The following is a 14,414-nucleotide window of genomic DNA, read 5'->3' as shown; positions in this document are numbered from 1 at the left end:
AGCCAGACCCAGAGCCTACCAGCACTGTGGTCCCACTGGTGATAAGAGGGGGGAGATAAAGAGAGGTCAGGTCAGCCCCAGCGTATCTTTAAAGGGGCAGCATCAACTCAGAAACCGAGCACCGGCTGAAAAGATATTAACCATTATTTTGATAAGTAAAACCAAACATTCTTGTAACTCCAAAGTGAGAGAAAATATTTTGCTGTTATCTCTTGCAGTTGATAGCACATATTATATTACCCGTTCCACTTGAGGACTGATTAGGGTGGAGTTTCCTCATACAGTGAGAAGGAAAGAAAAATTTTAAAAATTATTATAGAAGACAAAATTATTCTGGGGAAAGTCACAGCAAACATAATGAAAGAAGTAACTTACTCAAATGATCAGGCTAGAACTATGTCCTTTAAAGCAGAATCCACTGTGAATAATTAGAATAACCCCGTGATTAATTCAAGTAACTCAAATTGATAAATATTCACCATAGCAGGAGGTGAAAAGATGTGTCCTGCCCTGCAAAAAGTAATGCAGGCAGGTGACTTGCGGTGTGAATGGACCTTCTCAAATTATCAGTGAAACAACAAATATAGTGCTACTCATGTACTCCCAGATTCACAGCTACAGGGCATTGTCATACCTTTCAAGACTGGCATGAGAAAAAGAATTTTCCAAATATCCGAATGTTGAGGAAAAATGAATTTTAAGCACATTTAAGCAACAAGAATGAACAGAAACAATATAAACATTTGAAAAAAACATTTGCCCATAATTAAAACTGATTTCTAAAACAACCTTCTTCCAGTAAAACCTCTGAAACCGTTTGAAATTGTTTTCCCAGAGAATTAAAACCCAAAGCACTGACCTCTTACTTGAAGGAGGAACATAGTCATATGTAAATTCAGGACCCAAAGTTAAAATCCTTCATCTGTGTGTCTGGTTTTTTCATCAAAAGACAATTTTCAATGAAACAACTTTATTTCTATTCCCACCCCAGCTATAGCTATACTCGCAGTTTTCAACTAGATACTACACACAGCATTTGTGAAATTGTGTTATGGTTTCTGATTATTATAAACAAAAAGTTCTTTGTAATAAACCCAGCAATGTCTGTAGGTGCAAAGTGCTTTGCATTAAAAATAATAAAATAAATGGTTTTAGTAATGGGCTGTCTTCTGCCTCAAGTGAGGAAGAAAACAAACACAATGAAGTCATGAATTAGTTTGCCTTATCTTTTGTTTGCCTTACTCTTCAGACAAAGGGCACAGAGAGGGCAAAATCTTTTTAAGAGCTGCTGTAGGTCAAGAAAAGAATCTGTAACCAACTTCTCCAAATTCATTCAGGAATTTCTTTGCCGCAGAAGTCGAACAAAGAGGGCATTCCTGGTTGTGTGGGGAGGACCAAAGTGTATAGAGGCTTACCACGTGACAAGGAGAAAACGAATTATACCAAAACAGTCACTGACTGTCCTAAATTTAAGGAGAGGCTAGAGTAGACATTCTGAAGAAAAAGTCTGGAAAAACAACAGGCAATCCAGTAATTTCAATCTGCTGCTAAAAGACCTGGTCTGAAATAAAAAATGATTGTTTTGCAAGGGTTGAGTGTCAAATTATCTTTGATTAATGGATGCAACAGGGCTTTATTGATAATGTTTACTATTAAAACAAAACCAAAAAGCCCCTTGCAGGCACTTTCATTTGCCCAGCCACCTGTGCACCACTCCAGAAAATTGCTGCAGGTGTAGCACAGGTTGACATGGGCTTGCTCCTCCAGACTGATGCCCTCAGTATTTCACTAGCCCTGGTAACAACGAGACGCTGAGGAATGCTCTGAGGCCGCCTTTGGGTAACCAGGAATATCAAAATCACAGGTGGCAGGAAGGACACCTGAATTAACCCCGTTATCATCCTGGCATCCAAAGACAACTGTACTGTTACGCACAGCCCTACAAGGAGGAGGAGGAAAGAATGGTTTGTTTCCTGGAATACGCACAATTACAGCGCATTGTCACCAAATACAGAACAACGGTCTTTTATCGAAAATCTCCCCAAGGCTGAAACACACAACAGACAAACACAAGAAAGCAAACAGAAAAATGAGTTTCTCTTCTGACCTAAGGAGTACAACCATGCAGGCACGCCATCAGTACTAGCTGGGAGCCGTCTTGACATTGTCAACGTGCTTACCCAACGGACCAGATAAAGTTCACTGAAATACTGAGCTAAAACCAGCAGTACTTTAAGCAGTTCTCTTTTGATTTAAAGCTATGGGCCAAAATACACCCAAGTCCTTGAAAACAAACAACAAGAATCGGCACTTTGGCATTCACTGTCCTTGGGTAGCAAACAGAGCAAGCACTCTCATCAGTTACAGAGCACAGAGCAGGGTGTCAGAGCGGTTTCTAGGTTATTACAGCTTCACCTGTGCGTTGCAATGGGAAATATTCCTGAATGCCCACCGGTTCTGGCTCTTTCCTTGCTACAAACCCAAGCTAGCCCCAAGGCATTTTCTGCCGTCACCCCTAGGGTAAATACATGACTGCTTCTTCACTGAGGCTCCAGCACATGTGTGTGAAGTGTCAGCGCAGAGCAGGGAGAACAAAATGAATTATTTCTCATTTGACCTGATTAATATATTTGCTGCCTTCCCCACAGTCGCAGCTGAATCAGTATCTACTGGCGACTGTGTAGGAGCTGCATCCCCCTCAGTGTTGGTCCAGCTCCGCTGTCTTAGCCAGCCGGCAGCCCGGTGGAAGGAGTTGTGCTGCCGAGCACAGGGGGTTCTTCTCCCTCTGCAAAAGCAGGTCAAGTTGGCTACAAGTCAAACGTATAATTTCATACCCGATTCTGCCACTGCATGTCACAATGACCTCATTTGCATTCTGAAATGAAAATGCCATATTTATCATACATGGTATTACATGCATTACTCATGGTTAATAAAATTGAGTTAATAACTCCTGGATGAAAGTTTCCATGTAAGCGTACAGTATGCTGTAATCAGTCACCCTTACTCATCAGCTCTTCAGCAGCCTTGACTACACGGGAGAAAAACAGATACAAAAGACTCTATGGAAATTACAAGCAAGTACAAACAAATTTCAGTTTCTAAAAGGCAACAGCCTCCACTTTTCATTAGTTTCTATACCTATTTCAGGGACTGAAATTGGGCATGAATGACAGAACCAAAATTAAGAGCCTGTTTTTTCCATAGGTCCCTCTTTATTATAGTCACTAGCAAGGTGCCTACAAGAGTGTGATTCAGAGTATTAAGCCAAATACGTAAACCATGAGCATCCCTGCTGCATTAGAGAGCAAACACCCGCATGTGCAAAATAAAACAGAGCCACAGGGAAGTAAGAAGATTCACCCATGCAAGCAAAAGGAAAGAGAGGCAGCAGGTGATGGGAGTGGGTCTGATGGGACCCGACCGATGAGGACATGCTGCCCGGTGGGCAGGTGCCATGCCCGGGTGAAGCAGTGAGGAGGCCAAGCTGTGCCTCCATCCAGCAGCCGTCCCCATCAAACCTGACCTGCCAACTGGCAAGCACGGCTTCTTGTACCACGGTTAATGGACACGGCCCACAGTTCATGTAAGAAGTGGGAAGGGTGGTCATGTCTCTGCCTCCCCTCTCCCTGCCAATATACACGCACACAAATGCGTGTGCACTTTTATTATGGACCTGTGTTACCTTGGCGAAACTGCAACTGTGGATAATTTCTATTTAACATCTCTGTGAGCTATTGTCAAGCAAAATGCAGCCCTCTCAATCCCTCTGCTTCGGTGTTTTGATTTGACAACTTCTGAGCAACTTTACCAAAAGCCTTCTACACACTTCTCGCATCTTTTCATTTTGAGTGAATGGGCAAGTGATACACCACTTGCAATGCATTTAATTCACAGCTCGTAACTGCCTTCGGAACACTGCAAGTTCATCAAGACTCAATGTCCAGGGAATCCATCTGCTTCAGGGAGATAAAGTGCCAAGCAGAAGCTGCCATGCCTTATATAAGGGAAGCTCTAGAAGGAGCAGAGGGTATACGTATTAAATACCCTTTCCTTGGGATGGAAAATACACCATACTCTTACACGTCCAACATACATGCTCACATGCTGAAAACATACCTTGCACAGATATCATAAGCACCTAAGCCTTTTATTTTAACAGACCACTTCAGCTCAGGCTTTGGAACAACAAGCTACACATAAGGTTACAGCGGAGTTGTCATTTCAGTTCTCCAGAAAAAAAGAAAAAGACAACAAAGGGGTTTCTACCTACAAGTGGGAAAGAGAGGCTAGTAGAAAAATTAATAGGTAAATGTCAGCAAAAAAACAGGTGGATGGAAAACCTAGAATTTAATTTACTTTTATTTGGATTCTGCAACTAAAAGGCAAGAAGAAAATGTATTTCACAGTTTAAATTACAAACTGTCAAATCCACCCTTTTTAATTGTTCCATATATTGTAATAGAAGCTAAATACACTCTTGCAAAATTTATTAACTTTAGTTATTAAACCACATTCTTAACCTTTAACTTCGCTTTCTTTTCATTTGTAATGGAGACTGGAGAAAAACAAGTAGCTGTAATATTTGCAATGTCCTGCCAGAATAGTGAGCTATGACCATGCTGGAGACAAAGGTCCCCTCAGTTTTAGGGGACAATTCACGGAACACTTGGCTAACAACTGCATGAAAACAGAAATTTTCATGTATTCTCTTACTTGATGAGCAGCGCGTAGGAAAGCACATACAGCGCGTTGTTTCAGCTCAAACAGTGCATACAATGTCTCACTGGAAAACATCCAGTCTGCTTTATAAAATACAGCTAGCTAAGAGTAAAATGTGAAGGTCAGGAGACATCAGTTTTGACCCTCTACTGAGGGGGAAACATTTGCCCCAAGTTTTCAGCCTAAGGATTAGCTGGACTTCGGAGGGCACAAGAAGTATCCTGGGAACAACAACAACAAAAAAGTGTATAGAAGTGTATACATCATGAAATGTAACTTGAAGCCATTCATAAAGATCAAAACGATACACTCTCAGAAGGAAGATCACAGCACCCTGTGTGTTTCTTCATCTCTGCAAAGAAGCAAGCAAAGGACATACTATTCTGTGAAGAGCGCTGCTCTAGCTACAGTGCTAATTCAAACATCAAGTAAAGCTAAATTGCAAGACAAATTGGGTTGCGATGTCCTTGTAACTTTGAAAACACACGGTTAAGTCAGGTGCTACTCAGTTTGTTTGCATTTCCCAAGACTGTGGTCTCCTACAGCGACCAGCCAAGAAAACCTACTGGAGCTACTCTGCAAGTGAAACTCAAGGTATGCCACAGAAGGTAAGAACAGTCAGGGTCTCACTTCGCAGCAGCACAGAGCTGCCCAGAAGGAACCGGCACCTGCCCCAGGAGCAGCAACCCAGGGAGCTTCACGGTTCTCAAGTACCAGCAGCTAACTTGCCCTTCATCTAACAAAAGCACCCCTCTGAGACAGCAGCTCTAGCATGCCATACAAGCGTGTTCCTCCCTTCAACTCCTTCCTCCTAACAAAAAAAAACTCCACAATCCCCTGAGAGATTGACACTTCAACACAGTAAACTTACATTAGTAAGAGGTTATGGCTCTTGGAGGAGACAGCATATAGACAGTGGAACCAGCCACAACTGTTTGTAAAAAAAAATCTACTCGGAAATGTCCTTTAGCACAGACTGCATTTCTGCAGCCACTGCTTCCTTCAGTGGACATGCTGGGATAGCAGCTGGGAAAGAGGGAAGGGCTGCAGCAAATGTTTAAGGTCATAGCAAGTTATTTTTTCTTCTATTTTCACCTGGAAGGTTTTGATCAGGTGACAAAGAACATTTTTTTTTTTTAATACAAGTTATTTGTACTATAAAAATAGCAAAGGATTGAAATTTGGCAAGGATTTTATAGAACGAATAGCAATGATGGCTGGATCCATGTTTTTTTGATAAAGCAAAAGTAGAGATGTGGGTTTGAACAAATGATTCTGTGATACATGTCAACATTTCTTACTTAAACTTAATTTGTTTCTGTAGCTTACAAATTTTTGCTTAGCAAACCCACTTTCAGATGCCCATCTATGGCAATATTTACCAGAAGACATGGGAAAGAAGGCAAAGTTTTGATTAAATTTGCATTTATGTAGCAGCATACACAAGTTGCTACTTCAAGTTGTAGTTAAATACAGGACTTTCGACTGTCTCCAGCTGCTTTACCAGCATGAAAAGTTTCAATTGCAACTGCATATCGTGAAAGTTTTACAGAACTGTCTGCTGCACCACGGTACAAACATGCAAATACAAATAGTACACCCTAAGTAATTTAAGTAGTACCTCTGCTTCCAGCTGAGAACTGCTTCTATAAAAGCACAACATCCAACAGTTTCAACCACAAATACTAAGACACAAACTCGACCATATAGGCAAATTTTTACAAATGCGTATAACTATATCCAATTTTATCTTTTCAAACAGAACCTACAACATGTAAAAGGTATGACAAGACAGGAAATTGGCCTTTGTATCAAATCTCTCACTATTTTTTCCACTTAAATATTTAGATTTGTGTATGTCTGCTCATATACACAAAACTGCGTGTCTATAAAACGTTCAGGTCTGGAAAAAAAAAAAAGTCTTCCACAAAAAGTTATATAGAAGATATAATATTTGTTTGGGAGTTATTCCAGTCTCTTGCACAAATGCTTTTTGAGGTTTCCATAAATAATCATTTATGGACTTGCCCAAAGCTTCAAGAATCCGTTTCACAGACACACACGCCCCAACACTACAATCCATCACATATTACTGCTTCTACAAACACTAACAGCTCCCTTCAGGTTTATGGGCCCTTATCTGTGTAGGAACTGACATGACTTTTTCCCCCCTTGAACACAAGATCTTGTGCAAAAACATATAGGAAAAAAAGCCCCATTAAATGATTTTACATTACAATAGCAACAGCAAGCCTGGATTCAGTAATCTTGCTTATGGGGACTTCCTAGTTCTTGGTACTCTTACACCTAATTACTAAAAAAAAAAATGTGGTTAGTGCTCTGACTCTGAACCCCCCTCATGAACTGTGTTCATGACTTAAAAAAACAAAATTTTAAAATTCATGTGGACTTTAGAAAAAGACCAAGCTGATGCTCTGACACTGCAGTTAGACAATGTCAGAGTTGCAAATCCCTACACTAAGTTTCTACAGGAAGCACTGAGAATACAAACTCCTTGGTATTACAAAAACTGAAGGTCTTGAGTCCCAACTCTGCCTCTGGAATGTGAAGAAAAACTCCTCTAATAGTATCAAACTTATGCAATATATGTTTAAACCGACCAGAGGTAGTATAGGCATAACTAAAGATCATTTTTACTGACATAATAAGGCAGCACCAATATTGCTACTGTGACAGAAGAAATTAATTGTTCAGTTTGTGGAAATTTAACCCCTTGGTAAGCGTGACGTTCTCAGTCCTTGATATGCAGGTACCTGACAGCTTTGGTAAGAGTTGTCATCAGGACGTCAGGATTACCTTCATGGGATATGCCACAAGGATATGAAAGGCTGAGCCCACAAGTAGTTACTTATGAATTAAAGGACTTCACAGCATTAAAATAAAGTTTCACATTTAGACCGTTTTTGCAAGGAAAAAATGGGCATTCCACATGCTTTTATGTTAAGGACCGAGACTTGGCCAGCAGACAGCAGAAACCCAGTGGCTGCCACCTTCTGAACCAGGCTTGATCAGCCTTTAAAAGACCACAGTTATCTGAGAAATGAGGTTTCTCCGAGTAATGACTCCAAATAAGTTTTCCAGGTAGTATAGCCTGCAGTAAATAGCAGCTAAGGCTTTTGACTTTCTCATGATGCAGAAAGGTTGGAAAGCAGCCACATGAAATGGGGACAGTGGGTAAAAAAATCAAGAGCAATAAGCAGGGACAGGAGCTGGAGAGAGAGGGGGAAAACCTCCCTGATGGGTAACAGCTTCTTCTGATGCATTGACACCTGTGGCCAGACCTGACTGCTAACTGTGCTTCTCCAACACCTGGCCAGAAGATCACTGTTGGAAGGAAGTAACAGGAGAAATAAGGTCACTAGCTTAGGCTAGTGACTACTATTTAACTGCTCCGGAGAAACATCTTCCCTTTAACTGTGACCCTGCCATCACGGCGGGGAGATCAGCAAGACCAGTCGTGAAGGCAGCACTGCTCAGAGCTGCTGTCACAAGCTGTCCTTTTCCAACCTCCAAAACCAATGGGAAGGAAGAAAGAGAGAAAAGACAAAAAAGTCAGCAAAACCCAGTAAGATGTTCTGATGCTGAAATGGGACACACCTCCTTTCCTGCAAAGTTAAAGCAAACATGGTGAGATCTCTACCATAAACTGCCTCGTGTGTTACCTCTATTCAACGTTAACTTGCTATGTCATATTCATGGTAAACAGCACAGGCCCACATGAATGACTGTTAGATACTTCTACATGTCGGACACGCTTTGCAATGCACACAAGCACCTTTGCTTCAGTTTCAAGGAATAACTCTGTCAGTGTTTTTTCAATAATGTGTTTTTGAAAGGAAAAAACACTCTGAGCTTCAGTCTGAAAGCATCTGGGGGTAGGAGCAGCACGCCGCTCATTTTACACATCTACCGCTGCACCTCCAGCATACACAGAAACGCACCAAGACACGGGGAACAGCCCCCAAACCAGGACCTGCTTGGTTTTCCAGGAACCATAAGCAAGCAAACCAGCCCTGCTTCTAGTGGTTATTTTAGGCTCGGCCACTGCAAAAATCAGGCTGCTCCCTGGGTTCCCACCAAGCGTACCAGAAGCAAGCTGTGCCATTAGAAGAGCAAAGTAGATGAAAACTAGAACGTCTACCAACAAAAAGCTTGCACAAAAATCAAAGTCTGACTGGACCTACACCTGCCTCTTCAAAGCAGGTGTACTAGCAGCGGGCATCATTGCACAGGTATCTTCTGTGAGAGAAGCGAGGCTGTTATCCCTGATGCACAGCAGTTACGGAGTGCTCACAAGCTGCCTCGTGAGCCCGCAGGACCCTGCTCAGCAGAACAACCCAGCTCTGTTGACCAAGGCGGCGGCAGAGAAGGCCGGCCTCTGCCACTCCGGTGGCTTTCCTAAGACAGACAACCCCAGCCAGCAGCACTCCTCAGCACCGCTGCCCCGACACCCTGCGTGCACCTGCGTGAAGCACGGTCAGCTGCACGGGCTCAGCCCGTATCGGGCTGGATGAATTCAGATCGACCCTGGCCACGCTGGCCTGCCCCCTCCCCTCGGAGCCACCTCCGGGAACACCGGTAACAGAAAGGGGTAAGCAGTGCCTGCTCAAGAGAGAAAGGACACTTGGAGCAGGCGTTGGGAATAAAAAAAGATCATTTCACCCCCACACACGCTCCAGAATAAAGGAAACTTCTGCTACCCCAAAAAGTAAGAAATCTGAACTAAAAATTCAGATTAAAGAAGAGAAACAAGGGAGTTACAGTGTGCTCTCATTTCAAAGGTCCTTCAGCTGACTGCGGAGAAAGAGGGCTGAGCAAGTAATGTTTCAAACAACAAACCTTTATCTTACTATCAACTTTTACCGTGTCTTTTAGTAACTGCTTTATCAGATGTGAAGTCAAATTGGTGCTACCAGTTCCAAAACACTCTGCATTACTGTGTACCTTTTAAAAACAAAGAGCAAAGCGGTAGCGCCCGACTTGACTTCCACACAAATAGAGCTCAGCCGCACAGGGCATCAGGGTGCGCCCCAGGTTTGTAGTTAGCATTTACTTTTTGTTTTTCTTGCTCATTTTAAACTGACAAATCCAACCAATCTCGCTGCTCACTACTGTTTGCAAGTTCCCATTTGCAGCCAATGCAGATTAGCCACTTTGCTGGTGAAATACCACGCAACACATGCTGTCTTGTGCCTGTCACCTAGCAGCCTCGTGGGAATGCAATATGAGACAGGAAGAGCAATGAAGCGGCAAAAGAATAAGAGGTTTAAAAAGACAGGAAGAGAAACAGCTCTGAAAGAAAAACAACAATTCCTTCATTTCCAACTTCTGTTAACACTCCTGCCTTTACACGTCCAGTTAGGCGAAGAAAAAGATAGAAAGAGACCCTGTGAATTGTCAGGCTTACTTTTTTACCAATTTACCTAAGGAAGAACTGGAGGCAAAATTATTTTGATAGATGAAATTTTAATAGTTTTTCAGCTAATTTAAAATAAACAGTCTGGTTTTCTATATAAAACTAGCCATCCTTCCAGCCTGCTGTGCATCGCATTTCTTTCTAGTCTGCGTTAATTTTAAGTGACATGGTTAACTCAAGCACCAAAGACAATATTGTTGTGAGCCCTCAGTTTTACAAAGGCTGGCAAGCAGTAACGCAACGGTCCAATGGAGCAAGCTAATTCGAGTATGCAAGTATTCATTTATCACACATTGTTTTGCCTTTGAACACAAACAGAAGATGACAACTCTGCCAGGTACCGATACTCAAACTGCTCTGACACTGTGCAAGCCTGACTCACAACCCTGGGTGAAACACAGCCATGACAAGCTTCTCCTGCCCAAGTATATAACCCAAACTCCCTCCAGCCCTGGCATCCCCTGCAAGTTTGTCAGCTCCCTCCAAGCAGAGGATCCCGGACAGGCAGAAGTGCACAGTTAGATTTATGATCCAGGCAGATTTTAAAAGTCGAGTCAAATTGTGCCCTGCAAAGGGGAAATAAACCCTGCATAATCTATACCTCCCTCCACCTTCCTTTCAAACATGATGTATTGTCATCTCCGCTATAGGCAGGCAGGGAGGCTTTCATAGCTTGCTGCCCAATTACGGGAGGAATTCTGCCCTCCCCCTCCAGCCTGTACAATGGGCTCTTTATGTAAATCACTCAGAAAAATTAATACACCATTAATCCATCAGTAAAGCTTCCTTTCCCATCTCTGCCTTGTGTGAGAGCAGGCTAAGGAAGGCAGCATGAGAAACTTTTATGGAAGTTACACAGTGACCAGCAGCAGGACTGCGTGCTTCTTCTGATCCACAGCATGTAAGATCCCACAGGCGTTAGAAGTATATCTGACATTGCTGTACAATATCAACATGCCAACAATCAAAAGTAAAAATTAGCCACTGGTTGCAAATGCAAAGTCCCTTTTTAGAAGTTTTTCAGCAGCAAAAGGGGTTAAAAAACAATCTTCAAAGCACAGATTAAAATTGTCTCCTAGCATGCTGTGAGCAAAGCACAAGCGTATACATCCTGTGTTAGTGTTCCTGCATCTAAACCATTTACTAAAGCCACAATTTATTCTGACTCGGAACTGAAATTCTGGTCAAATAGCTATTAACTGCTCCCAGAAATGAAAAGAAATAAAAATCCCTTTGAAGTCCAAATGCCCTTGGAGAGCCTGCCTGCTCTTACAAAGGTGACCTTACAGCAGAACTAAGTCAACCTTACACTTTCATTTAACAAACCAGTGCACTGGCAGCACTAGAGAAATTACAACCAAATCACTTTATCAAATATTTTTAACCACAAACACACACGCCACTGCCTGCCAGCCAGTAAATGCAGTGGTAACAGTGCTCACCATCTCAGAGGAGCAAACTTCTGAAATTTATTTTGATTTATGGTAAATATGAGGTATGCTTGAACAAGTACCTGACATACTCCATTCAAAAAAATGAACACAAAAAAGTACTTTTTAAAAGTCTCATATAAAATGTACTCCAGGTTTGAGTATTTCAAGGGTTCATTCAGAGCTGCCTATCTCGCATCCTAGATCTCCCTCCTCCTCTCTGTGGAGCAATTCCCATCGGCATCCCATCATCTCTTTTATTTTGCATCTGGGACCTCTTCTCATTCTGCCCTCATAAAACAAAATACGCTTAAAATTTTCCAGCAGGACCATGAAGCAGTCATCCAAAAACCCACCCAGACTGTTAAAAGTGGAGTCTTAAGTGGCTTTTGGTACCACATAGAGAGGAGACATTCCTGCAGCACCTGCCCAAAGGAGCTGCCACCAGCAACTATTGCCTACAAGGAGAGTAAACAAAAACTTACCTACACACCACACAGTCAGTACCTTTATGTTGCCCCGATGGAAAATTAAAGGTTTTCCCCGTTGATTACTATAAGCTTTCACAGTTTTAACCCAAGAAAAACTGGGCAAGGCGATGCTGCGCCTAGGCTTTTGTGCTGCCCTCCTCCTCCTACCCCACCTGCGGCTCCTGGCTCCCAGCGGGACCCCAGCAGCTGGACAACAGCATGGACCAGGGGCTGACATGGCAGCAGCAATCACAAGGGTTAAAGAGAAAGCAAGTCACCTTTTCTCTGCTGGCTCCTGTAGGTCCAGTTCTCATCATCGTCGTCTACCTGCTGCACGCACATGGAGGAGAGTTCACCATCGCTGCGAAACAATCTCTTTGTCTGCCTTGACAAGGAGGAGAAATTTATCCAGCTTACAGCACGCGAGAGGGAGCCTGGGTTTTGTTTGAGTTTGAAAGATCTCGAAACACACTCCTTTTTCATTTTCTTTCAAGCCAGTTACTGGCCTCGGTTCCAAACAGACCTTTCTGAAATTGTTCCTGTCCCCTTTCTCAGTGGTTTTCGTGGGAGGCTAAACAATTTCAATCCGACTTCCGTCCAGGTTTCTTCTCGCTGCATTTGAACCAGCACCAGCATGGAGGTGGGTGACCGTGCCAGCACAGCTCCCCTGAAGCTGTTTTGATACAGCACTTAGGGAGCTGCCAAAGAAAACAAAGAGGAGAAAAGCAGCAGAAAGTGGCACCTTGCAGCAGCTCAGGGAAGCATGTAATGGCTGAGCAGAATATAGCACTAAGGCACGTGTTTTCCCCATTCTCCACTCAACAGCAAAAACTGTAGCTCCACTCTTCTCCCTGGCATCGCTCCCCAGGAGCATGCATGCGATTCAGTCCTCTCTTCTGGCTCATCAAAAACACCCCACGACAGGGGAAGAGCAGGCAGAGATCACGCCCCAGCATGGCACAGCTCAGGAGGGGATGAGGGACTGACCACACTTCTGCCTCCTCATTCTGGCTGCCCTGCTCTCCCCTAGTGAAAAGCCTGGTGAAGGAGCTCCAGGAAGGCTCTTCTAACAATAAAACAGACTGCGTGGCTATCGCTTAGGATTAGAGTGAAATACGATAGGCTCGCTCTCCTAAAAGCACGACCGCAGAAGCAAAACTCCTCCTTTCCTCAGCCAGCTCGGTGGCAGCGCAAACTTCTGAACCCTGTGTACAGAAATAGAAAAGCACTTGTGCACCTCTGTGGACTTGGAGAGAGGAAAAATAAAATTCTGGAGCTTGTAAATGCCACAAGCATCCTGCACAGAGTGTGCTGAAAACATTAGTGCCCCTGTACCTGGTAGTACAATTTAAAAAATAAATAAATAAAAATAAAAAACAAGTGCATAGACACAAACAAAATCTGTGCATAAGCAGACATTTTTACTGACCAGACTCCCGCTGGTGTGACTGCAGCTCACAAAACAGGTTTCAATCCCAGCTGTGCTACGTTCTGCCATCTCTTTAAACTACTAGCTGGGAAAAGCACTCTGCGGTGTGAAGGTTTTAAAAAGTCAGGCACTACTGAAAGCTGCCGCAATGCCAATCGCATGCCCTGCATGCCAACACCAATGCTGCTTCCAGGAGGGAGTAAGTCTGGAAGAGGGAGAGGCAAAGGCAACATTTTAAAGCAGACAGAAGCTAGCAATACCAAGACATCCCAATACCTATGGTTTTTGATGGGATTTGTCACAAAGGTGCAAGCTGACAAAAAACACACAAGTTTGTATCTTGCAGCAAAAGAATAGACTTGAATATATGAGATACTCAATAAAATCAGCTCAGTGAATCCTCAAAGAGATGCTGGTAGCGAGGAACATGGCGGGGGCGGGGGGAGGCGATGATAATAAAAAAAAAAAAAAAAAACCATGAAAAACCAAAAAAGTGCCACCTATCTGAAGAATAAGCATTAATGCCTTAACATCCTAATGGCTGCAGATGATGTTAGCAAAAGGAAAAGCAGCTTAAGAAAACAAGGGCACAGTGTTTCAGCTCCCAAGCTGTCAGTCAGATTTGCACTATTTCAGAACACGCCCCGACCCCCTGGCAGATGCTCTTGCAGCCCTCTGGATTCTGCTGCACAGTCTCTTCAAAACCATTAAAAACAAAGGCTCCGGCTTTTTCTGAAACTTATGGTTCTCGGACTCATAATAAGAGGATAAGGTTTAACCCACTGACTGGGAGGCAAAAAGCTAAGTACTGTATCAGATTACCCTATGAATCAGCCAGGCACACCAAAGTGACCTTTGGCTCCTACTAACACAGCACAATGGGTTGGCCAACTGTCTTCTGTAAATAATTTAATAGGCTGCATTTA

The 14,414-nt window shown here is 43.1% G+C and overlaps 1 protein-coding gene across 11 annotated transcripts in view; it reads right to left on the bottom strand.

The window, feature by feature from the left end:
* The window catches only part of NHSL1 (NHS like 1), a 184,808-nt gene that overhangs the window by 92,683 nt on the left and 77,711 nt on the right, over positions 1-14,414 (bottom strand). For 2 of the 11 annotated variants that reach the window (XM_030022022.2, XM_030022025.2), the window contains exon 1: positions 12,338-13,135. The exons of 8 other annotated variants lie outside the window; for them this stretch is intronic. In XM_030022022.2, the coding sequence (XP_029877882.1) occupies positions 12,338-12,542 (205 nt within the window). In that variant the 5' untranslated portion in view covers positions 12,543-13,135. Of the gene's footprint in view, positions 1-12,337; positions 13,136-14,414 lie in introns of those variants that run through there. One more of the 11 variants, XM_030022030.2, reaches the window with a different exon arrangement.

The sequence above is a fragment of the Aquila chrysaetos genome, chromosome 8, assembly GCF_900496995.4.
Source record: "Aquila chrysaetos chrysaetos chromosome 8, bAquChr1.4, whole genome shotgun sequence".
Taxonomy (NCBI): Eukaryota; Metazoa; Chordata; class Aves; order Accipitriformes; family Accipitridae; genus Aquila; species Aquila chrysaetos.
This window is presented reverse-complemented; position numbering and strand designations above follow the sequence as displayed.